At 44.9% G+C, this 25,968-nt stretch overlaps 1 protein-coding gene across 2 annotated transcripts in view; it reads left to right on the top strand.

The window, feature by feature from the left end:
* Positions 1–25,968, top strand: part of IQGAP2 (IQ motif containing GTPase activating protein 2) — a 319,379-nt gene that overhangs the window by 132,212 nt on the left and 161,199 nt on the right. For both annotated transcript variants that reach the window (XM_088443725.1, XM_088443724.1), the window contains exons 3-4: positions 2,136–2,292; positions 24,940–25,017. In XM_088443725.1, coding sequence (XP_088299851.1) covers positions 2,136–2,292; positions 24,940–25,017 — 235 coding nt within the window. The remainder of the gene's footprint in view (positions 1–2,135; positions 2,293–24,939; positions 25,018–25,968) is intronic.

Here is a 25,968-nt window from a genome sequence, read left to right as displayed (position 1 = left end):
GGCCTATCCATTCGATTGGTGCTCACACCAGGCAGTAGATCTAATTGATAATTTACGCATATGGCTAAACTGAACGAGGTGTTCAGATAATTTAAAGTGTCTTTGAGGCCTGTTAATGTGGTAATTTCTGACTTCATTTACAAATATGGTCAGGCATCACTCATTTTGTGCCATACATTCAGGTGTGTTCTTATACATATTTGTTGTAGTCGTGCTAAAAAGTCTCTCTCAGGGCACCAGGCCCTGTGAGACTGCCAGCACCGGGCGTCTTTTTTTGATATGCTACATGTATATCTCAGGACCACACAAATACACAAGTGTTGCATATCAAATTAATCGGCACAGTCTGCTGGTGCGTCCATCCTGGCAGGAAGGCACCATGTCATTAGGCCCCTCCCCCTAGCGACAAAATGCTGTGATGCTGCCGTGGGAGGGGGGCTTAAGAAGATGGTGCCTGGTCAATCAGGAGGGGGCGGAGCCAAATTATGTGACTAATGGAATCACATCATATTGGCTCCACGTCCTAAAGATTGACCCGCGAATCGCAGCATCTTGCTGTGAGGGGGCGGGGATTAAGAAGATGGTGCCTGCTGTCCAGTCTGTCAGTGTGGGTTTCTGGGTAATCGGAAACCCCCCTGTGTGCGCTAGTGAGCCAAGTTGCGCTGTGTGTCGTATTGAGGCTATGGGCCGTATTCAGTTAGCGGTGAAAACAAACTATTTATTTTTTTACAAAGAAAACTGCAACAATTTTTGCCCAAAAAACAGGTGAAAACGGCAAACAGGCGAAAATGGAGAAAAAAAGCTTTCTCCATCCCAGACTAGCGGACAAGAAGAAAAAAATACAAAATCCCTATTTTTGCCTAAAAATGTGGAGATTTCTTTCAGAACAGTTTGGACAGCCCCCCTAATGATAAATTACAGAAAAAAGAAATTCATAGGTTGCGTACTTTGGCGAAAAACAACCATGCAAATTGTGGGCGGAAAAAAAAGTTGGAAATGGAAATTACTGTTCCATGTAAATTGGTAGTACGTTAAAATGGTTGCAGGTATATTTTCGTGTCGTGAAAATGCAATTTTAAAAACTGCCTGCTGCGACCGTGTGCGATGTTTTAAACCCTTGATGCATCCATGCCGCCCCCCAAGCAATCAGACCCAATAAGTTAAAATAATTTTCAACTGTGTTGTTTTTTTTTTCGCCCATAATTTTCGTGGTAATTTTTCACCAGAGTACGCAATTGACAATTTTTTTTTTCCAGTAATTTATCATGGGGGGGGATGGGTGGTGTTCAAAGGATACTGAAAGAAATCCCCACTTTTTTAGCCCAAATTTCTTCTGGGATGGAGAAATTTTTTTTTTCTCCATTTTTCGTCTGTCTGCCGTTTTCGCCCTTTTTTTATTTTTGGTAAATTTTTGCAGGTTTTTTTTTTTTTAAATACGGCCCTATGTGTATGAGGAGACATCTGTACTGTGGTATCAGTCTGTATGACCAAAACATATTTTGACTTCTTTGATATCTACCCCTCTGAGAAAGTGTATACCGACGCTTATATAAATTGATTACTTGTGTACAGTTTGGCCTTCTCATCATACGGGATGGCACGCCAGTTGAATACGGGACCATCTGTACAGGCTACTTATAGCTGATTAAATTATCATTGAACTTTTGTCAGTATGTGTGACGCTACACTCCACCATGCAGGCTCTGATACATAAATAAGAATAGGTTACGCCAACGATAGATCATCCTCAAACCGAGAGCCAAAGTTTTATGTTACAGCTTAACTTGGGTTCCTACAGATTTCCTCCTCCTACATGGAGGCCAAGCGGAAAAGCTCAATATCTACAAATTACTTGGGGAAAACATTGTTTCTTTTTGTTGTTCTATTATCCATGCCTTCAGAATTCTTGTACTGTATTTCACCTGACAGCACTTGGCTATGAGGATGTTTAGATTAGATGCATATGTGGAAAAACTCAAACAAATCGTGGATTTTTTTTTTCTTTTTTCTGGTTCCATATCTTGCACCTGTATTGAGAATTAATCCTGAATGGATAAAGAGAAGTGTGTGCAATAAAATAGTCACTATAATGGATTTGTTCCATGTCCACAAATAACTCTCCTCTTTGTTTGCAGGTGGATCGAGGCCTGTGTGGTTGAAGAACTGCCGCCAACAACAGAACTTGAGGAAGGTTTAAGGAACGGAGTCTATCTGGCAAAACTGGGGAGATTTTTTGCTCCTAAGATGATCTCAGAAAAGAAAATTTATGATGTGGAACAAACAAGGTTTCGGGTATGTGCTTGTTTTTCAATTCTTACATTAATATTTTGCAGCTACACGGGGTCATTATTTTGATCTTTATCTCCTTGTTTAGTTTAAATTACTTGTGTTTAACAATTTTTTTAAATTGTTTTTTTTTATCCTCTACCTGGTTCCTTGTTTGTCCATAAAACTACTATACATGGCCCCAGGAGCACCCCCCACTGTTCTTCTGCCAGGCACAGAGGGAGATGTACTAAACCTTGGAGTGAGATAAAGTACAAGCCAATCAGCTCCTAACTGTAATTTTTCGAAACCAGCCTGTAACATGACAGCTTGTAGCTGATTGGTTGGTACTTTATCGCTCTCCAAGGCTTAGTACATCTACCCCACAGTGTGGTAACTCACCATAGCTTCAGTACAAGAAAAGCAGCAATCAGAGTGAGGGGCCTGTCAAGGTTATCTTGATTCATAATTTGCACAGACCTCACCACAAGTCTCTCTGACTTCACCACGTCTATTCCTCAGCACTATAGGCGGAATTGTATGTGCCGTGCAACAAACCACTATGGGCTGACATGAGTCGGAGATGGGGAAGACAATGGACAAAAGAGACCAGGGAAATGTTTAAGCACTACACAGACAGGAGTCTCATATGTGTTAACATGAATTTAAAATGGCCCTGCAGGGCTGCACCGTAGAGCCGTTTTTTTCCTTCTTCGGGTTCCATTGGGTCCACAGGAATTACCTTAGGATATATCGTTGGACAACGTCCATTGCACCAAACGGCAAAGCTTTGGAGCTCCCAGCATGCACTGGTCCTCCTCCCTATATACCCCGCCCCCAGGCATTCAGTTGTTTTGTTTGGTGTTATAACAGTGGGACTGCAAGGCAGTCCTAAGCTTTTTTATTTAATGATTTACCTTAAGTTTTTAAACTTCAAGAGTTTAGCGGTACTAGCGCCAGTAATGGCGCTCTACTGCGGCTCCACCTACCTCCGCCGTCGCCGAAACACCAGACCGTTTTGTGCCCTGAGGTTATCGGCAGGCCTCAGCATGGCTTAGCTGGCGGCCGGAAAAGACACTGAGGTCTGGGACTGCGGTCGGTTAAATGGAGATGTCAGGTAAGGATTCCTCTCGGGGAATCATGCGCAAGCAGTCCCTAGCCTCTGGTGTTGAGACGCGCCAGAGGCCCGCTGCGGGTGAAAGACGTTCTGCAAAAAGTATTCCTTACTCAGGCGGCCGGGGCCATATCTTCTGTTGCCAGGAACAGGTGGTAAGACGCACTAGTCAACGTCTTATTAGTTTAGGGGAGATAAGGCACTCCTCCGGCCGCTCCTCCTCCCAGACACAACTGATATAAATGACCACCTTGTGTGTGAGACGCGCGCAGTTTTGCGCTGTAGCAGTTGGTCTCAGAGGTTTTGGTCGGTCTCTAGATACCTCTCCCTTGGGTTTGGCATATAGCGCACTCTATATCCTACCAACCCCCTCTGGGGGCCGGTTTAGTTGATTGAGTCCACATTGCGGTAGCAATTGCACATCTTTTTCTATTGAATGTGACTGTGTGCCAGCTGCTGTGTGTACACTGTCTGTTTTCTGAGACTGTCAGATACTGCTATCACTGTGTTTCTCCTTGTCCCTCTGAGGCTGGGGTGTGTCTGCATTTAGACTTGCATAACTTGTATGTACATTTTATTATGTCAGAAGATAAGGATGTGAGTCCTCCGGTGCTGATATCCTGTAAGTCCTGTGCTGCAGGCTTGTCTGAGCAGCATGTGAATCTGAATGGGTTTTGTAAGAACTGTAGCAAACAGGAACCTAGTACATCTGGTACTGGTACACCTGCATCAGCACCAGGGCCCTCACACCGGAGTCTGAATCAACCTTCTCATCGGATGAGGATTCTCAGACTTCTGAGTCTGTCTCAGTAAAGGAGGACCACCAATCTTTGGTGGATGTTCTCTCTTTGGTAAGGGCAGTGAGGTCTGTCCTTTAATATTCAGGAGGAGAAGGTCACACCGGCATCTAAAGAAATGATCTTTAGACGTCGGGCTGTGGCTAAAGACTATTTCCCGCACTCAGGACAGTTGACGAATTTCATGTAAGAGGCATGGGAAATTCCTAGCAAGCATTTTCCGCCTACTAAGGAGGTATTCGTTAGGTACCCATTTGCACCAGGAGAGTGTAGTAAATGGGAGGTTTCCCCCACAGTAGACGCTCATATCGCTCGGTTGATTAGGAGTGCTACATTGTCTATTCCGGTAGCACCTGCCTTGAAGGAAAGTATGGATAAGAAACTAGATAGTTATCTTAAAAGAATGTTTTCATTGTCTGGAACCATCACCAGACCAGCTACTGCTGTAGCCTGGGTGGCAAAGGCGATGGAAGATTGGACTAGGTCTCTGGCAGAGACTATAGTCGACCCGACAAGAGAATAGAAGTTCCTTCAGGATTAGATACCGGAGGCTGCTGCATACTTGGGGCTCTAGTGTCCTTAGCTTTTGCAGGCAAGGTGTTGTTTGGACCAGGATTGGATGATGATATGACTCCATTGGCCACACCAAGGTTGGCATAATTACCATCCACATTTACTTCTAGAGACAGTCATCATCCCCGTCCTTTCGGCTGCAAAATAAGATGAAGAAGCAGCCCTCGGCCAGACAGGATCAGTCCCATAGAGGGCTACCCAGAAGGACTTGGTCAGGCAAGTGCCCAGCTTCCAAGCCCGACGGTAAGCCTACGGTCTGATGGGGCGGGCCTCCCCCTGGAGGTGGTCAGGGTTGGAGGCCGACTGTTACAATTCTTCCAGGCCTGGTGGCAGACAGCTACAGATTCCTGGGTAGGGAACTGGTTGCTCATGGCTACGTCATAACTTTTCAAAAGCATCCCCCTCAGAGGTTTGTGGTAACAAATCTTCCTAGGGACCCGGTCAGCGTTTCGGCCTACCAGGAATCTGTGGGGACCCTCCTCAACTCAGGAGTTATAGTCCCAGTCTCTGTGACGAAACAGGGAATGGGTTACTACTCAAATTTGTTTTTGATCCAAAAACCCATTGGGTCGCACCGACCAATCTTAAATCTAAACTCTTTAAACAGATTTGTGAAAGTGCCAAAGTTTTGGATGGAGACTCTACGGTCAGTCATGCTGGCAATGGAACCGGGAGACTTCATTGTGCCACTAGACATTCAGGATGCATATCTGCATGTTCCGATTGCAGAATCCCACCAGAGGTTTCTCAGGTTTGCAATAGATCAGCAACATATTCAGTTCCAGACTCTACCCTTCGGCCTGGCCACAGCCCCTTGAATATTTACAAAGATAATGGCAGTTATGACGGCCTGTCTCAGGCGATGGGGGGTCAGGATACTGCCATATCTGGATGACCTCCTGATATTGGCCCAGTCTCAGGAGATATTGCAATGTCATCTCCGAATGACTATTGTTTGCTTACTGGAGCACGGATGGGTAATCAACTGGAAGAAGTCTTCCCCTGTTACCGACCCAGCGAATGGTGCACCTGGGGGCACTGCTGGACTCTCTGCAACAGAGGATCTTTTTACCAGAGGACAAGATTATGGCACTACTGTCTCGAGTGCACAGTCTATTGTGCAAGCAAATAATGTCAGTCCACTTTGCTATGCAGATACTGGGCTCCATGGTAGCCACGTTCGAAATGGTGGCTTATGCTCAATTCCACTCCAGAGCCCTACAGCTGTGGATCCCGGCTCAGTGGGATGGTCAGCAAAATCAGATACAATGTCAGATGAGTCGTGTCTCCCCAGAGGTTTGCCTCTCCCTAGCCTGATGGCTGGAGATGACTCACTTAGACAGGGGTCGTCCATTATGGGTCCCAGAATGTGTACTCCTCACAACAGACGCGAGTCTACGTGGATGGGGAGTGGTGATGGGTCAGCACACCTTCCAGACATAGAAAGCCATCTGCCAATAAATGTATTGGAACTTCGGGCAGTGCACAAGGCACTTCTTCTGATGCAGGCCCTTCTTCAGGGCAGGCCTGTGCAAGTTCAGTCCAACAACGTGACGGCAGTGGCCTATATAAACCATAAGGGAGGCACATGAAGTCCAGCAGCTATGAGGGAGGTGGCAAAGATTCTGCTGTGGGCAGAAGGTCATCTTTCAGCGAGATCAGCAATTTTCATCCCAGATGTTCTCAACTGGGAAGCGGACTTCCTAAGTCGTCAGGACATACACGCCGGAGAATGGGCTCTTCATCCAGAGATGTTTCAAACCCTGGTGGACAAATGGTGTCACCTGATGGCGTCACATCACAACTACAAGGTTCCCAGGTACGGGTCCAGAACAAGGGACACCTCGGCAGCCTTTGTGGACGCCCTGGCAGTGGGATGGAACTTCAGGTTAGAGTACCTGTTTCCTCCAATCTCCCTCCTCGCAAGGGTCATCAGGAAATTCAAACAGGAAGGCGGCATGATAATTCTAATAGCTCCTGCATGGCCCTGGAGGCATTGGTTTTCGGATCTGACACATCTATCAATAGTCAGTTTCCACTGCCTCTGCGGCAGGACCTGTTAATGCAGGGTCCGTGTCTTTATCAGGATTTACCTCGGCTGGCTTTGACGGTTGGTTCTTGAGTCTTCCGTGTTGAAGGCCAGTTTTCTACGTCAGTGATACAGACAATGCTTAGAGCAAGGAAGCCTGCTTCTGCTCACATCTATCACAGGATTTGGCAGTCATTTTTTCTGTGGTGTCTACAGGAAATATGACCCTAAAATATTCAAGGTGGCCAGAGTACTTGCTTTTCTCCAGGCTGGATTAGGTCTTCGTCTTACTACCTTGAGAGTCCAAGTTTCGGCTTTGACGGTTTGGTTTCAGCGCAAGATTGCGCCTCTGCCAGATGTTAAAACATTCATGCAGGGGGTACTGCGACTGCCGCCTCCATTCCTCCCACCGGTAGCACTGTGGGATTTGTCTTTGGTTCTCTGGGCACCTCAGACACATCCCTTTGAACCCTTGGATAAGGTGGCTGACGGCGAAGACGCTTTTTCTCCTGGCTATCTCTTCAGCTCGCAGGGTGTCTGACCTGGCAGCTTTGTCATGTCGTTCTCCATATCTGGTATTTTTTCAGAAAAGAACGGTACACCGTACCAAGGCGGGCTACCTTCCAAAGGTGGTTTCCTGTTTCCATATTAATGAGGAAATTGCAGTCCCGGCCTTTGAGGCTTCAGACCTGTCTACAGGTGAAGTTTCCCTTGATATGATCAGGAAAACAGATTCTCTTTGTGTTGTATGGATTCCACAGAAGTTGACCAGCAAACAAATAAACTTTGTCACGCTGGCTCCGTATGACCATCTCCCAGGTCTATACTCTGGCTAATCTCCCTTTTCCTAACAGGGTGACAGCCCATTCCACTCGTTCTGTTGGACCATCATGGGCGGTAAGACAGGGTGCCTCTGCTGAACAGCTCTGCAAGGCAGCCACCTGGTCTTCCTTGAGTATGTTCATAAAGTTTTTTTATGCTTTTGATACGTATGCCTCCCAGGATGCTTCCTTTGAGCGGCGGATTCTCCTGTCTTCTCAGGAGTGTCCCCATCCCTAAGGGAACTGCTTTAGGACGTCCCTGTGGACCCTATGGAACTCAAGAAAAAATACAGAATTATGGTACAACATACCTTTTTGATTATTTTTCTTCGAGGTCCATGGGGTCCACAGGACACCCACCCTGATGCACCTGGCCTCAGATTGACCTGTTCTTTAAGTTTTATATCACATATTCCCTCTTCGCTTGTTGAGTGTTTCTTGTGAAATGTTTCTTTCTTTTCCATTCTTCGTCTCTTGCTGCGAGGCTTAGTCACAAACTGAATACCTGTGGCTGGGGGCGGGGTATATAGAAAGGAGGTCCAGTGCATGCTAGGAGCTCCAAAGCTTTTCTGTTTGGTGCAATGAACGCTGTCCAAGTGCATATCCCAAGGTAATTCCTGTGGACCCTATGGACCTCGAAGAAAAATAATTATTAAAAGGTATGTTATACCATAATTCTGTATTTTGCAGCTCTGGTGTTGCAGAAATGTGGGTATGTTGCAGGTAGGAAGACCAGTCAGAAACTGCAGTCTCTCTCATGCCCCCTTCTGCTGCCTTTTAAAAGTGTTGAGCAGAAATTACCTCCCAGGGGGCTATTTACTAATACTCCACATACCGCGTGGGGGCTATTTACTAATACTCCACATACCGTGGTGTTAATGCCACTCCTGCTTTGCCTGCTACCGCTGCAAAGCAGGAGTAGCATTAACACCACGCTGCGGGTGTTTCTAATAGTAGACCCACCGAGGAGGGTGAGCGTTACGTCACCCCCTCGGCAGTGTAAGCAGCATAGTAGTTACACAGGACTCACAAGGTCTCCGGAGTCCTGTGCATAGGAAGGAGTGGAGGGTTGTTGTTTTTTTTCAACTATCTTATAAACAAACGTCCAAACTGACACAGCTCAAGTCCTGCTTCTCCAGTGAGGAGAAGCAGATACCGGCAGCAACAGGTGGCGGTATCAGCACTAGTGGTCGAAGTGGGACTATTGAAGTGGTGGTATGGAAAATCCAAGGTTGTACTTATGTGCGCGCCGAAGTCGCACACGCATCGGAAAAGGAGGCATGGCCACTTTAATAGGGTGCGTATCCTTACGACGCGCTCCTTTTTCATCAGTGTAATGTACCACACCGTAGTACCACTTATACACATTATGCCGCACAATAGTAGTGCCCCTTATGCAATGCCTACAGTAGTTGTGCCCCTTATACAGTGCCCACACCAGTATTGCACCTTATACATTGCCTACAGTAGTAGTGTCCCTTGTAGTAGAGCCCCCTATACATTGCCCACAATAGTAGTACTTTCTCTATACATTGCCCACAATAGTAGTACTGCCCCTATACATTGCCCACAGTAGTAGTGCCCCTTATAGTAGTGCCTCCCTATACATTGCCCACAATAGTAGTGCCCCCTATATATTGCCCACAGTAGTAGTTCCCCCTATTTATTGCCCGCAAGAGTAATAGTGCCCCCAATACATTGGCCACAATAATAGTGGCCTTTGTAGTAGTGCCAACAGTAGTAATAGTACCCCTTGTAGCAGTGTCCACAGCAGTAGTAGTAGTGCCCCTTGTAGTAGCAGTAGTGCTCATAGTAGTAGTAGTAGTAGTCCCGCTCCTGCACCCGCCGCTGTCTGATATCTCCTCGCTCTGCACTGTGGGAGAGGGAGAGACGACATGACGCCTCTCCCAACACCCACTGCGGGAGCCGGGAGGTGGAGCTCAGGAGTAAGCTCTGTCCTCCTGCTGCTGAGAGAGAGCCGCCGGGCGCCAGCTGGTAACACAATGGCGAAAGCAGCGCCGTTGCCATCTCCATATGCCTCTTGGCGGCAGGCGGCTCAGTGCTAGAGGTTCCGGGATACCATACCGTTGTATACCGGCACACTTCGAGCACTGATCAGCGCTGGAGAAGACACCTGACTGTAAGTGCCCTCTCCTCTTAGTAACACCTGGGACACATAGTGCTGCCATAGGTGTCTATGGCAGCGCTAAGTGACCCAGGTGCAGTGTGATGTTGTAGCCGGCACTTAGCGCTGGCAGGCTGCAGGCAGAGAAAATTCCTTTAGTACATACAGAGAAGTGGTATGTACAGGGATTTTCTCTGCCTTTAGTGTTTCTAACCCCTTATCTCCGCTTAGTACATAGACCCCATGGTATCTGCTAGTACAGATTATGTGTGGAGCCATTGCAGCCATCTGTGAATGGTTTCCTGGTTATAATTTGAGAGGTAGTTAATTCCAAAGTTCTATTCAATATTTCGATTATGGCAGGGTTTCCCAAACTCTGTCCTCAAGGCACGCCATCAGTCCAGGTGTTAAGGTTATCCATGCTTGAGCAAATATGGTTAAAACAAACTGACTGAGGTACTAATTAAGTCCACCTGTACATACTGTATGCATGGTTAGCCTTATAACCTGGACTGTGAGGGTGCCCTGAGGACTAAGTTTGGGAAACAATGGATTATTGTATGGAATGTTTGGTAAATACTCTTACAAAAAATATTGTATTATTTATTTTTTAAACTGACCTATTACATTTACATATCAATTTGGTATATTTTTTAATCAAATAGAACTTCTTCTCTCCGTATAATTGACCATGATTATTCTAATTATTGGCTGTATTCAATTAGACGCGAAAAGCCGAGATCCGCGAAAATGTTTGCGTCAATTTGCGTGTCGGAAACTTATCTCCGTATTCAATTCCACCCGCTTTTCGCGTACACGGAAAGTCAATGCAATGTATTAGGCGAAAAAGATTTGCCTCTGAATAACAGGAGGAAAAAAGTGCAACATTTTTATTTTGGGGTGTAAAGGGGGGGAAACCACTCAGAACCATTGGGACAGCCCCCAAAGGACAACTGCGTCAAAAAAAGTACTTTAATTTTGGGGGTGAGAAGCACAAAGTGGAGGGACAGCTTCAAAAACTAGCGAAATAAGGTTCTGGGGGTGCTCTAAGAAGGGGCCAAGTGTTTTTGGGATTGCAGGTGCTTTTATGATGGAGGAATTTAACTTTTTTTAAAACTTCACTTTAGAGACATTTAAAGATGCTATCACCCATTTTCAGGTACCCCAAATTTGCCAGGACTACTTATTTTCTAAAAAAAATACTGCTTATGCCATTCTTCACCACTTGTGCAAAGACGCTAATTAGAGGCAATTTAACCAACTTAAGTGCCCCAAACAGTTTTATTAGGGCTATTCGGGCACTACTACATTGATCCCCAATGTTTCTGCATCGTTTTGGGAGTTCAGGCTGATTTCCCCGATTCTGACACCACTTTCCGCCTGTTCTGACTTCGCGGGTTGCCTTTTTCGTGTCTTTTGGAATTGAATAGGGCGAATAGCGGGGACGCGCACGACAAGTTTCCGCAACCAAAAGACACGATATAGACAAAAAGTCAGGCAGGAAACTAATTGAATACTGCCCTTAGTCCGATTGGGCTTTTGTCTTAGAGGCTGGAAAATTTGATTGAGAGGTGATCACACAGGCTGCCAGTGGCTGTCCAGTATGTATGGGTATCCTCGTGATATGATTGCACTGCCAGTTGCCAAAACCTATGATATACAGTATATAATCAATGATTAACATAGCAGTACATTTCCAAATGTATTGCTGGTATAAATTGTAATAGTGAGAAATGGTGTACAGCCACTGAATGTGTAAGTACTCATACGCAGTGCCGGATTAATGGCCTTATGGACCTGGGGCTGAAAACATTTAAGGGCCTGTACAGAGAAGAGGAGGAGCTGTGACCAGTGCTGTGTGGGTGTGGCAAGTGCCATGTGGGCGTGTACACTCCTACACTATTAGCCCCACTGTCTCCCTAAATGCATAAATATAGAACAATTGCATAATTTTGTGGTAACACTAAAAAAAACTATTTAAATACTTAAGTTTTATAGATGACTTTGTGGCCAGCAAGGCAGCTGTCATGGTGATGGGCCTATTGTTATGCGGAGGCCTGGAGCTGGAGCTCCATCTGCCCCCTTGTTAATCTGGCCCTGGACATATGGTTTAAAGGAGTGCAACATAATACACTTTGGGGGAAGCATTGGGAACATTTGTATCCTTATCAGCTTTGTACAATCATAGCCATTAATATTTTTTTTTTCATTTTCGGCATAGAAGAAAAAGTTTCATATTGTGTTAAGAAATATGCTGATTTTTTGTACATGCTGAATCTGTTTTTTATTGACAATTAATGTGTCCTGTGCATTGCATGCTACACCCGCTAAAGTGGTTGACTTGTGGTTGATGTATTTTGTATAAAGTACTATATTACTGAAACTGAAAAAATGCAGAAGTGCCTGCTAGTTACTGATAGGAGGGGTAAGAGGGAAAGACAAAAACAACCAAAACAGATATAGACTGCACTATAAGCTTATATTAGCTCCGAGGGCTGGATTTATAAAGATTTTTCTATAGGTAGTAGCATATTTGCCTACTCTCCCAGCAGGTGGGGAGGCTCCTGAATCTCGGGTGGTGCTCCCGGCCAACCAGAAGCGTAGTCAAATCTCCCGGTCTGGAGCCGCAGCCGCCGGCATCTATGCTACGCCGCCCAGATCATAAAGGCAGTAGGTGGTCCAAGCGACACTGAATGGCATTCTCGTAGCTCGGCCCCCCTCATTACAATGCCGGTAGTTTCTGCATAGTAAAGCAGGGGGCAGGGTCACAACGCAATCGCACCACCTGCAAGTCAGCAAGTATTGGTAGTAGTAGTTCTCATTAGGGGTGTGCACCGGCCACTTTTCGTGTTTTGTGTTTTGGATCTGGATCTTTCTTCGTGTTTTGGATCTGGATTGGTTTTGCCAAAACCACCCTTCCGTGTTTTGGGTTCTGGGTTTTGTGTTTTGGATCTGTATTTTTTTGAAAAAAAGCATAAAAACAGCTAAAATCACAGAATTTGTAGGTTTTTCTGCTCCTATGCTATTATTAACCTCAATAACCTTAATTTCCACTCATTTCCAGTCTATTCTGAACACCTCACACCTCACAATAGTGTTTTTATGTCCAAAAGGTTGCACCGAGGTAGCTGGATGACTATGCTAAGCGACACGAGTGGGCGGCACAAACACGTGACCCATCTAGGAGTGACACTGCAGTGGCAGGCAGGATGGCAGTTAGAAAAACTAGGCCCCAAACTGTACATAATGCAAAGAAAAAAAGAGGTGCAAGATGGAATTGTCCTTGGGCCCTCCCACCCACCCTTATGTTGTATAAACAGGACATGCACACTTTAACAAATCAATCATTTCAGCGCCAGGGTCTGCCACACAACTGTGGCTGAAATGATTGGTTCGTTTGGGCCCCCACAAAACAAGCTGGCAATTAATGTGTCCCTGCACAAACTGGCTCTACGGAGGCAAGATGTCATCCTCATCCTCCTCATCCACCGATTCCTCACCCTCTTCAGTGTGTACATCCTCATCCTCACAAAGTATTAACTCGTCCCCACTTGAATCCACCACCACAGGTCCCTCTGTACCTTCTGGAGGCTGGTCTCCCTGGAAGAGCTGATAATTCATTTTGATGAACATCATCTTCTCCACATTCTGTGGAAGCAACCTCCTACGCCTTTCGCTGACAAGGTTCCCGGCTGCACTAAACACTCTTTCGGAGTACACACTGGAGGGGGGGCAACTCAGGTAAAATAGAGCCAGTTTGTACAGGGGCCTCCAAATTGCCTCTTTTTCCTGCCAGTACAGGTATGGACTGTCTGACATGCCTACTTGGATGCTGTCACCGATGTAATCCTCCACCATTCTGTCAATGGTGACAGTATCATATGCAGTGACAGTAGACATGTCAGAAATTGTTGCCAGGTCCTTCAGTCCGGACCAGATGTCCAAACTTGGTCCTGCCTGCCCTGCATCACCGCCAGCGGGTTGCTTAGGATACCTAAGTTTTTTCCTGGCAGCCCCAGTTGCGGGAGAAAATGAAGAAGGAGCCGTTGACGTGTCACGTTCCGCTTCAGCTGACAGTGTGTTCACCAGCAGGTCTTTGCACCTCTGCAGGCTTGTGTCGGCCGGAAAGAGAGACACCACATAGGCTTTAAACCTAGGATCGAGCACGGTGGCCAAAATGTAGTGGTCTGATTTCAACAGATTGACCACCCTGGAATCCTGGCAAAGCGAATGAAGGGCTTCATCCACAAGTCCCACATGCCGAGCGGAATCGCTCCGTCTTAGCTCCTCCTTCACTTTCTCCAGCTGCTTCTGCAAAAGCCTGATGAGGGGAATGACCTGACTCAAGCTGGCAGTGTCTGAACTGACTTCACGTGTGGCAAGTTCGAAGGGCTGAAGAACCTTGCACAACACGGAAATCATTCTCCACTGCGCTTGAGTCAGGTGCATACCCCCTCCTTTGCCTATGTCATAGGTGGATGTATAGGCTTGTATGGCCTTTTGCTGCTCCTCCATCCTCTGAAGCATATAGAGGGTTGAGTTCCACCGCGTCACAACCTCTTGCTTCAGGTGATGGCGGGGCAGGTTCAAGAGTGTTTGCTGGCGCTCCAGTCTTCGGCACGCAGTCGCTGAATGGCGAAAGTGGCCAGAAATTTTTCGGGCCACCCAAAGCGTCTCCTGCACGCCCCTGTCGCTTTTCAGAAAGTTCTGCACCACCAAGTTTATTGTGTGAGCAAAACATGGGACGTGCTGGAATTTGCCCAGATGTAATGCCCGCACAATATTGGTGGCGTTGTCAGATATCACAAATCCCCAGGAGAGTCTAAGTGGGGTAAGCCACTGGGCGATGATTTCCCTCAGTTTCTCTAAGAGGTTGTCGGCGGTGTGCCTCTTACTGAAACCGGTGATACACAGCGTAGCCTGCCTTGTAACGAGCTGGCGTTTCTGAGATGCTGCTACTGGTGACGCTGCTGCTGTTGCTGCGTAAGGTGATACATCTACCCAGTGGGCTGTCACAGTCATATAGTCCTTAGTCTGCCCTGTTCCACTTGTCCACATGTCCGTGGTTAAGTGGACATTGTGTACAACGGCATTTTTCAGGACACTGAGGACACTTTTTCTGACGTTTCTGTACAGTCTCGGTATCGCCTGCCTAGTGAAGTGGAATCTAGACGGGATTTGGAACCGGGGACACACTACCTCCATCAATTGTCTAAATCCCACTGCACTAATGGCGGATACCGGACGCACGTCTAACACCAACATAGCAGTCAAGGCCTCAGTTATACGTTTTGCTTCAGGGTGACTGCTGTCGTACTTCATCCTCCTCGCTAAGGACTGTTGGAGGGTCAATTGTTTAGTAAAAGTAGTGGTGTTCCTACTTCCTCTCTGGGATGATGAACGACTCCCAGCAGCAGCAGCAACAGCAGCAGCGGCAGCAGTAGGCGTAGCAATGCAGGATCCTCCGGAGGAATCCCGGATAGGAGAGTCAGTCATGCCAGTGATATGGCCTGCAGGACTACTTCCGATCCTGACTAAGGAGGAAATTGACGAGGAGGGAGTTGACGGTGTGGTTTGCAGGCGCTTGGATACAACAGGACAACGGGATTTAGGTGTCCCTGGACTGCTTACGGTCTGAGCCAAAGTTTCTGAACTTGACAGTAACTTTTTATGAACGCGCTGCAGGTGCCGTATAAGGGAGGATGTTCCTAGGTGGTTGACGTCCCTACCCCTACTTATTTCACCTTTACATATGGTACATATGGCAAGACAGTTGTTGTCCGGATTTGGATAGAAATATTGCCAGACCAAAGAGGTGGAATGTTTGGTCTTCTGCCCAGGCATGACCGTGATGGGCTTTTTCATCCCACGGACAACAACTGTCTCCCCCGGAGCCTGATTTAAACAAACCACATCACCATCAGAATCCTCCTCGCCAACTTCCTCCTCAGCGCCAGCTACACCAGTATCCTCATCCTGTTGTACTTCAACAGTGACATCTTCAATTTGCATATCAGCAAGTGGACTGTGGGTGCTCCTTTCAGCACTTGCAGGGGGCGTGCAAATGGTGGAAAGAGCCACCTCCTCCCGTCCAGTGCTGGGAAGGTCAGGCATCGCAACCACCACCACACTTGGACTCTCCTTGGGGATTTGTGATATCTTCTTAGAAAGCACAGTTCTTCGCTGTGCTTTTGCCAGCTTAACTCTTTTGATTTTTTTAGTGGGAGGAGTGCTTCCATCGTCATGTGAAGCTGAACCACTAGTCATGAACATACTAGGGATCGACCTTAGCCGTTCCTTGCCACTCCGTGTCGTAAATGGCATATTGGCAAGTTTACGTTTCTCTTCAGCTGATTTAAATGTCTTTTTCAAGGTCATTTTCCTGAACTTTGCCATTTGGGATTGTATGTGCCCTCTACTATGACATTGGGCATCGGCCTTGGCAGACGACGTTGATGGCATGTTATCGTCTATGTCATGACTAGTGGCAGCAGCTTCAGCACTAGGAGGAAGTGGTTCTTGATCTTTCTCTATTTTATTTTTATCGGAGAAAGTTTGGTCCTCCATTTATGTTATATCGATTTGATATATACGTGCGGCTAAACACAGAAAATAATTTTTTTTTTGGTTTGGACTGGAGTGTACTTTGTGGGTTACAGCACCCTTTAACGGTCAAGCCAGCCGGCCCTTTACTTATGACACAGGCGCACTCTTGGCACTACTTTGTTGATGCACGTGCGGCTACTGCGCACACAATTCACAAACACAGAAAATAATTTTTTTTTGGTTTGGACTGGAGTGTACTTTGGGGGTTACAGCACCCTTTAACGGTCAAGCCAGCCGGCCCTTTACTTATGACACAGGCGCACGCTTGGCACTACTTTGTTGATGCACGTGCGGCTACTGCGCACACAATTCACAAACACAGAAAATAATTTTTTTTTGGTTTGGACTGGAGTGTACTTTCGGGGGTTACAGCACCCTTTAACGGTCAAGCCAGCCGGCCCTTTACTTATGACACAGGCGCACGCTTGGCACTACTTTGTTGATGCACGTGCGGCTACTGCGCACACAATTCACAAACACAGAAAATAATTTTTTTTTAGGTTTGGACTGGAGTGTACTTTCGGGGGTTACAGCACCCTTTAACGGTCAAGCCAGCCGGCCCTTTACTTATGACACAGGCGCACTCTTGGCACTACTTTGTTGATGCACGTGCGGCTACTGCGCACACAATTCACAAACACAGAAAATAATTTTTTTTTAGGTTTGGACTGGAGTGTACTTTCGGGGGTTACAGCACCCTTAACGGTCAAGCCAGCCGGCCCTTTACTTATGACACAGGCGCACGCTTGGCACTACTTTGTTGATGCACGTGCGGCTACTGCGCACACAATTCACAAACACAGAAAATAATTTTTTTTTGGTTTGGACTGGAGTGTACTTTCGGGGGTTACAGCACCCTTTAACGGTCAAGCCAGCCGGCCCTTTACTTATGACACAGGCGCACGCTTGGCACTACTTTGTTGATGCACGTGCGGCTACTGCGCACACAATTCACAAACACAGAAAATAATTTTTTTTTAGGTTTGGACTGGAGTGTACTTTCGGGGGTTACAGCACCCTTAACGGTCAAGCCAGCCGGCCCTTTACTTATGACACAGGCGCACGCTTGGCACTACTTTGTTGATGCACGTGCGGCTACTGCGCACACAATTCACAAACACAGAAAATAATTTTTTTTTAGGTTTGGACTGGAGTGTACTTTCGGGGGTTACAGCACCCTTAACGGTCAAGCCAGCCGGCCCTTTACTTATGACACAGGCGCACGCTTGGCACTACTTTGTTGATGCACGTGCGGCTACTGCGCACACAATTCACAAACACAGAAAATAATTTTTTTTTTGGTTTGGACTGGAGTGTACTTTCGGGGGTTACAGCACCCTTAACGGTCAAGCCAGCCGGCCCTTTACTTATGACACAGGCGCACGCTTGGCACTACTTTGTTGATGCACGTGCGGCTACTGCGCACACAATTCACAAACACAGAAAATATATTATTTTTTTAGCACTTGGGGGGAGCACCCCTGATGGACAGAGCACCCCCTGGACAACACTACAGCACCCCTTTAGGACTGGGACACTGCACAGGACTTTGGAGTGGACACAGCCCCTATGGAGAACTGACTGCACAACACAGTCCAGCCAGCCCCTATGGACTTTGAAGTAGTGGACACAGCCCCTATTAACAACAGCAGCACAGCACAACACAGCCAGCCCCTATGGACTTTGAAGTAGTGGACAACAGCAGCACTACACTACACTACACTACACAGCACTAACTCCCACCCTCCCTCTTCACTGTCCACAGCCGAGTGAGAAAATGGCGCCGACGCGGGTACCTTATATAGGATCCAAAACCCGCGAGACTCGGAAGGCGGGATGATGACGTTTTGCCTCGATGTCAGATCCGAGTCAGGCGGGAAAAGTCGAGCCTGACTCGGATCGGACTCGGATCGGGGGGGCTCGGGGGGGTTCGGATTTCAGAAATCCGAACCCGCTCACCCCTAGTTCTCATACAGGTTTCGGGCTTCCAGGGGAACTTAGGGTTAGGCAGCCCCCCGGGAGGGTCAGGGTTAGGCTAGGGGAAGGGGGGGGGGGTTAGGGTTAGACACCCCCAGGGGGAGGTTAGTCACACCCCCGGGAGGATTAGGTGTAGGATGTTTGGAGGAAGGATAGGTTTAGGCATCCCCGGGTGGGAGGTTAGGGTTAGGCACCCATAAGGGAGGGTTAGGGTTGGGGGGGGGGGGTGGAAGGGTTAGGAATAGCTTAAATACTTACCCTGTCGGGATCTTCATTCTTCTGCCTTCCGGCGTCTGTATTGCATCTGCCGGGCTTTAGTCCGGCGGTATGTCATACTGATTCTGCAGTAATAACTGGTTACAATTTGGCATTAGAATGTGAGTCACCACCAGCTAAATATCTAAATATCTGTTTTCTCCATTTCCTCCCTTGTTATCCTCAAACACTAGCTGAATGTGTGTACTGCAGTGGCTGAGCGGTGTTGCCTCTGACTAGATATTGAATGTGTCGTAGGCAACCATAAACCAAACCGCTCCAAAGATTGACAGGACTTGATCTCTGAAGCATTGTCTAGACAGCTACTCCAGAGTAAATACAGTGAAGTTTCTTGTAAATGTGCCAGCATGCTTATCCTCTCCAAAAAGTAATTTTTTTTTTTTTGGGAAGCTGTCTCTATTATCAAGTTCTTTCAATGCCAGGAGGAGCTGACCCAATTCCGTAGCATTCTGGATGTTCCCTGACTTGCTCTGACATTTCAGTAATGCCATATTGTAGCTGCAGTTTCCCAAATTCATGTAAAGCCGAACTCACAGAATACAAGGTTTATTTCCGTCTTGTAAAAGATGTTTTATAGCATTTTCACATAATTTGCAGTTTTTGGAACAATTTAAGTATAGGTATCTCCAAAGACCAGAAGTAGCTCTGAATGGCTTAGTAGACTGCTGCAGGTTCTATAGTAAAAAAATATAGAGTGCTTGAATAATGGCTGCTGTTTTGACAAATGTAAATTGTATTTATTAAAACACAATTATATAACAAAAGAAGGTTGGTCATATGTATTTCCATATAATACATTTATATCAACACAATGTACAAAGGTGGACATAATAAAATACAGTATACTTATTTAAGTCTGTAAATTTACTAGCTGAAGTACCTGGTGTTGCCCTGGTTTAAATCTTCAAGTTAAGTTATCAATGAGTTGGATGTAAAACTAATTAGCAGCTCTTTCTACACACTCATGAGGAAAGTTCCCCGGTTTCAAACGGGCTCCCTGGGGTATACTTGCCTAGAAGCCCGGGGAGGAGAAGCTGGTGGGTTGCGATGGGGGGCGGGGCCTTACGGCTGAAGTCATTAAGCCCCGTCCCTTTGCGGTAAATTGTTGCAAATTTAAATAGGGGCGGGGCTAGATGACGCGGTTCTTGAAGAATTGTCATTAAGCCCCGCCCCCTACGCGGGTACATGTGATCGCCGCAGAAATTTTCCCCATTCTGCCCACTTCACTATGAAGTGGGCAGAATGAAGGAGAAATGCCTACTCTACCGGGGGTGCGGGGAGTTACCCGAAAATCTTCCAGGAGAGTAGGCATGTATGCCCTGGGGGTCGTTCCATGCCAAATCATCACATAAAAAGTAACTTTTCAACCCGATCATCTAACATTGTCATGAAATTTGGTAGGATGGTAGACTGCATGAAGTAACTTTCATATGTCAAATTTTAAACCTCAGTGATGCACGGTGTTCATGCAACAGGGTTGCAAAAATTTCAAATTTATGCTTCCAAGGTCAACTAAAACTAATCATAACTTTGCTTCTAATTGTGTTAGAACTTTCATGTTGGTCTTGTTTTGAAGCTAAGGGACTATAGTTTTCATAAAAAAATGTTTTATATTTAAACATTTTAGACTTCTACGTTTTTTAGGTCACATGATGTGACCTTTGACCTTGAATATCTTTAAAAAAAAATGTATGCTAAAATTTTTTGTACATAAAGTATGTTATACAGCTAAATACAATCTCTTTGGTATAAGTTTCGTTTTAAGAAGCCTTTGGGAATAGGAGTAAAAAAAATATTAAGTATGGCAGTGAACCCTTTTTGCACTAACCGTGCAACTGGCAAGTTCAGACTTGTCTTGTAGTGTCTCTCTCTGTGTTCTTCTCAGTCTGGGTGCAGGCAGCTTCTGCATTGAGAGCTAGTGATTAGGGATTGCCATCGGTGGGGTGTCCATTGATAGTTACCATCGATGGGTCCATCAGTGATTATAATTGATGGCACACAAACCATCGATGGTTTGCACCCCTCGATGGCCACCACTGCTGGGGAACAGCGGACGCAGGACAACAAAAAAATGGGGGGAGGAGCTTAGCCCACTTTACCTTATACACATCCGTAATCCTTAGCAAAGACTGCTACACCATCTGTAACATCGAGTATCATCGCCGCCTCACACACACTTGCACAAGCTCTGACCTTACTCAGGAATTGCTAACTTCATCGCGTGCTATGAGTACTTAGGCTGCATAAGGCATCACAGTGGATAACTTATGCATGCCCATGCAACGGCGTTCAAATGCCCTGGTGCGCCTGCGTTCGCGTATGCAACAATCGGCCGATTGCGTGCATGATCGCAGTTGCGATCGGTAATTAATCAGGCCCTACAGTTTATTTAATACAGTTTATCAGTGAATAGTGGTAGTTTGATCACGAGTGTGACAAAAGGATAAGAAGTACATTAAGACTCAGTGCTGCAACCCATTTGATGTTAAATGACACAGCAGCAGTAGAAAACAAAACAATTAAGGAAGGTGCTACCATGGTTGACTGAAATACTGCCAAATGTCAATAGTGATCAAATGACTTGTGATAACTTTAGGAAACCGATAAAGGGATCTCTTTCTGGATTTGGATCTGATTCGTAATCCGGGTTTGGAATTGCCAAACTGCCGTGACTTGTTGTGGATTTGCATTTTATTCAAAAATTATTAAAAAAAAACTAAAATCACATATGGGCTTTATTTTTGTTCCTATGTTCCTGGAGTATTATTAACCTCAAACTGCGTAGATCACAGGGCTTATAGCGGCACGTGAAGATAGCGCACTAGGGAAAAGTGCACCAAACCGTACAAACAATAGAACTACAGTAGATTTTATTTTTCTGTTTTTCAACTTGCAGCTCGGGTTAAACTGCGTGGATTACAGTGCTTCTATTGGCACGTGAAGATAGCGCACCAAACAGTACAATTTACAGCAGAGTACAGCGCAGCAAAATGTGGCGTGCTGCATGACCCCTACACACAGTCACTTTATATACGGCACAGATATTGTGAGTCCGGAGTCTCAGCACAGCCAATACAGCAGAGTATAGCACAGCACACAGAAGCGTGCAGTCTGCCCCTATACACAATTACTTTAGAGTACAGCCACTCGTGGACACCGCACAGCCTGAGCCAATACAGCAGAGTACAGAGCATCAAACAGCAGCTTGCATCACGTTGAAATGGCACCGAGTCCCGCCCGCAGCGCCTTAAATAGAATCCAAGTTTTACGAGAATCCGATGCCAGGAGGATTAACGTTTGGCCTCGAAGTGGGATCCGAGTCTGGCGGGAACATTCAAGCCACGACTCGGGTGGACTCTGATCCGCAGTGTTCAGAGCGGTTCGGATTCCTTGGATTCTGGACCGGACTGCTCATCTCTATGTCTAGTAGCTTTCTTTTTTATAATGAAAAATAAATAAAAATTATACTGCGCTTTAAGGATTACCCAATGGCAATAATAATCAACAGAATATCAAAAGTAAATGCCAATTTAATATAATAAAGGAATAATAAATAAAAAGCAAAATATTTTAATAAAGGTGTATATCACATAAATTACATACAGATGAAACACAATAACGCATTTGACAGTAAAGAAATATCTCATTTAAAGCGCTTGTGAACTCATAAGCAATAATAAAATGTCAAATATAAAAAATCAAATAAAAAGGAAGTGCCTTATTTTAATATAGTACAGCCGCGTCCGGCTGGTAGGAAACAACAAAACAATATTAATATAAAAAATGAGTAGTAATCATTTTCCCTCAATATAGCTTCATTGCTATAACCACAAAAACTAAACTGATTAATCCAACTATTCAAGATGTTATTGTATTGATTTGTATCCAATAATGTGGTTAGTTTTAAGTTAAAATGTCACAAGTTCTTTGTAAGGTGATACCACTTGTAATTAGCAGCTTTTATCATAGGATCCGCCACCTATTGATATATCTATATTGAAAACAATCCACAGTCTATTGTGACAATGATATATATCTCTTAAAGAAAAGAAAAAATAGTCTCACACTGTGTGATAGGTAGTAGCTATTTCTCACACTCAGCATAGGACAAAGCCTTTGATACAACTCACTTTTTAGTTGTCAGTCCTTTTATCCATAGGTTTAACCTTGCACGTAGCCTTACAGGTGTAGAGGACACAGTAGTAGTGGGGGATTCGGCAAAGTGCGGCTGTACGCCATGTCTGGGTGATCTCCTGCCTGGAGGTGCGACCTCCAATGGGGACCGCAGCCGCTATTGCATCTGGACGTCCCGTCTGTCAGAGTTCTCTCCCAAGTGAGTCTCCAAAATCAGCGGCTGCACTGTACGGTGGTGGACTAATCCATCACACAGGTGATTACCGCAGCAGTCACAAGCTGTACAGAGGTGAGTCTCCAAAGTCAGCGGCTGTACTATATGTGCTGCTCTGTAAGCGCTGTACGATGGTGTGCTGATCCGCCACACAAGTGATTACCGCAGCGGTCACAAGCCGTATAGAGATGAGCAGAGCTGCTGGCAGTTCACCGGTGGTTCACCAGAGCAATGAGCTTAAATGGGGTGAAAAAATAACAATCCCTAATGCGTTTCTTCCATTTGGATTTCTTCAGAGGGGTGTGGTTCTGAAGAAATCCAAATGGAAGAAATGCTGAGTAGGAGAAATAGCTACTACCTATCACACAGTGTGAGACTATTTTTTCTTTTCTTTGAGAGATATATATCATTGTCACAATAGACTGTGGATTGTTTTCAATATAGATATATCAATAGGTGGCGGATCCTATGATAAAAGCTGCTAATTACAAGTGTTATCACCTTACAAAGAACTTGTGACATTTTAACTTAATACTAACCACGTCATTGGATACAAATCAATACAATAACATCTTGAATAGTTGGATTAATCAGTTTAGTTTTTGTGGTTATAGCAATGAAGCTATTTTGAGGGAAAATGATTACTACTCATTTTTTATATTAATATTGTTTTGTTGTTTCCTACCAGCCGGACGCGGCTGTGCTATATTAAAATAAGGCACTTCCTTTTTATTTGATTTTTTATATTTGATATTTTATTATTGCTTATGAGTTCACAAGCGCTTTAAATTAGATATTTCTTTACTGTCAAATGCGTTATTGTGTTTCATCTGTATGTAATTTATGTGATATACACCTTTATTAAAATATTTTGCTTTTTATTTGTTATTCCTTTATTATATTAAATTGGCATTTACTTTTGATATTCTGTTGATTATTATTGCCATTGGGTAATCCTTAAAGCGCAGTATAATTTTTATTTATTTTTCTGTTTGAAATTGGCCAGCATCCATAAAATACTGCAGCTAAAGGATTATTACCAATTAAAATTAGTATATATTTTTTCTAAATTTTTATATTATTATTTATTTATTATTTGTATCTTATTTTGAAGCGCCGAGGTTATATTTCTTTTTTTGTGGGATCTTCTTTTTTATACTAATTAAATAGCTAAGATTTGGCAGCTTTACCTTGAGAGCTATGGAAAATATTCGCCAACAAGCAAATTTCTTTATTTTTTATTTATTTATATATATATATATATATATATATATATATATACACACACAATATTGGATGAACATAAAAGGAAGTTGTAAAAAATAAAATTGTCCTGGTCACTGGTTTAAATGTGTTAGTGGCAGATATTAAGTGATATTGGTAACAGAAACAGGGAAAAGCAGGTATTGAAAATGCAGTTCATTTACGGTCAGGTAAATCTGAAATATTGATTCTCAGAACTGTTAGTGGATGTTAGAATATTGTACGTGTTAAGCTCCCACTTCATTATTTTGTAGTTTTAATGCCCAATAGTTAACCAGCTGGAGTGAACAGAGGCGAATGCTGTGGAGTTCTCCTGCTTGTGTGAGCCACGTGGTTGCGGGGACTAGTGATGTGGCTAATCCATTCCCAGACTAGGTGGCGCTGTCCCACAATGTATGCGGACCTCTGGCCTTGCTTACCGGCATTGCCACTTCCGGGACCTGTTAGTCAGCTGCTAGCTAGTTGGGGACCTTCGGCTTCCGGCATGCGTTACACCTGTATTCCAAAGGGATGGCAATCACTTGACGCATTTCTCCGCCAAAATAGGAAGTTTAATCAGAGGGTGCAGGCTCTAGTATCGAATATTTGTGATTATAGTTTTTGTATTATTATTATTATTATTATTATTATTATTATTATTACAGCTCTAATATGAACATATGTTAGAAACCATTTATGGCATTTCTTAAAACTTGGTAACATACTAATATTATACTATTTTGTTTTTTTTGTATTTTTTGACTAGCGGTCTGGCTTACATTTCCGACACACAGATAATACTGTACAGTGGCTACGGGCGATGGAATCAATTGGACTTCCTAAGGTACAGAAACTGTTTGGCTCCTCACCTGATATTTGAAAGCGAATGTGTAATAATAATAAAAAATGTCTCTGGATTTAGACCTTTAGAAAAATGTGAACGTAACAATTTGTACAGGTGCATTATGGGTTGTGTATGGGATCCCGGCTGTTGCATTGAGGAAAGTTCCCTAATCCTCCCTCCCTGGTGCCTGAACCTAACTTCCCCCCCCCCCCCAGGTGCCTAAACTTAACCTCCCCCTCCCCGCACCCTAAACTTGACCCTTGTGCCTAACCTTAAACCTAACCCAACCCTAAACTCTGATACTTCCCTTGGGGATGCCGGTGGTCGGGATATTGGAGCTGGGATCCTGACGCTGTCGGGATTCTGAGACAAGTATTTAGACTGTCGGCATCCCGCATCCTGGGATGCAGACTACATCCCATGCATTACATATCTCCCAGCATTTAATGTTTGGGTAACTTGGGCAAGATGAGGATGTGACCATGCATTATGGTGGCATGACCAGCCCCCTGTCCCGTTCCTATCCCCTGAAAACATTTGCATGCAGCGCACAATGATATTGGTGCTTTGCATTGAATGGAAAATACCTCTCACAGCTCTAATGGTCAGGAAGGAGGAGCAAAGGGCCTGATTAAGAGATGGACAAGTAGATGTTAAATGGAAATAATTATAATCACAATAACCGTTACGTACGAGGCAGACAAGAGATATATGGTAGTGACGGACCTGCTTGTCAGATCTTACGATTGTATTATCGTGTTAATAGAGTGCATAATAATTTGACTGTCGTTGTTTGATGCATAAGAACCTTCATCACTTTGGTCTCAATTAAAAAATAAGTCCAGTCCTTACTGTATATTGATGCATGCTGTTGTAATTTCATTTCTATAGCATAATCCTAGGGCTCATTTATGGCGTCAACTGAATTTAGAAAGTTTTTTGATTTTTAAG

Source organism: Taudactylus pleione, unplaced genomic scaffold (assembly GCF_031769625.1).
Source record: "Taudactylus pleione unplaced genomic scaffold, aTauple2 ptg000333l, whole genome shotgun sequence".
Classification (NCBI taxonomy): domain Eukaryota; kingdom Metazoa; phylum Chordata; class Amphibia; order Anura; family Myobatrachidae; genus Taudactylus; species Taudactylus pleione.
The sequence above is the reverse complement of the archived record's forward strand: the minus strand, read 5'-3'. Positions and strand labels throughout refer to the sequence as shown.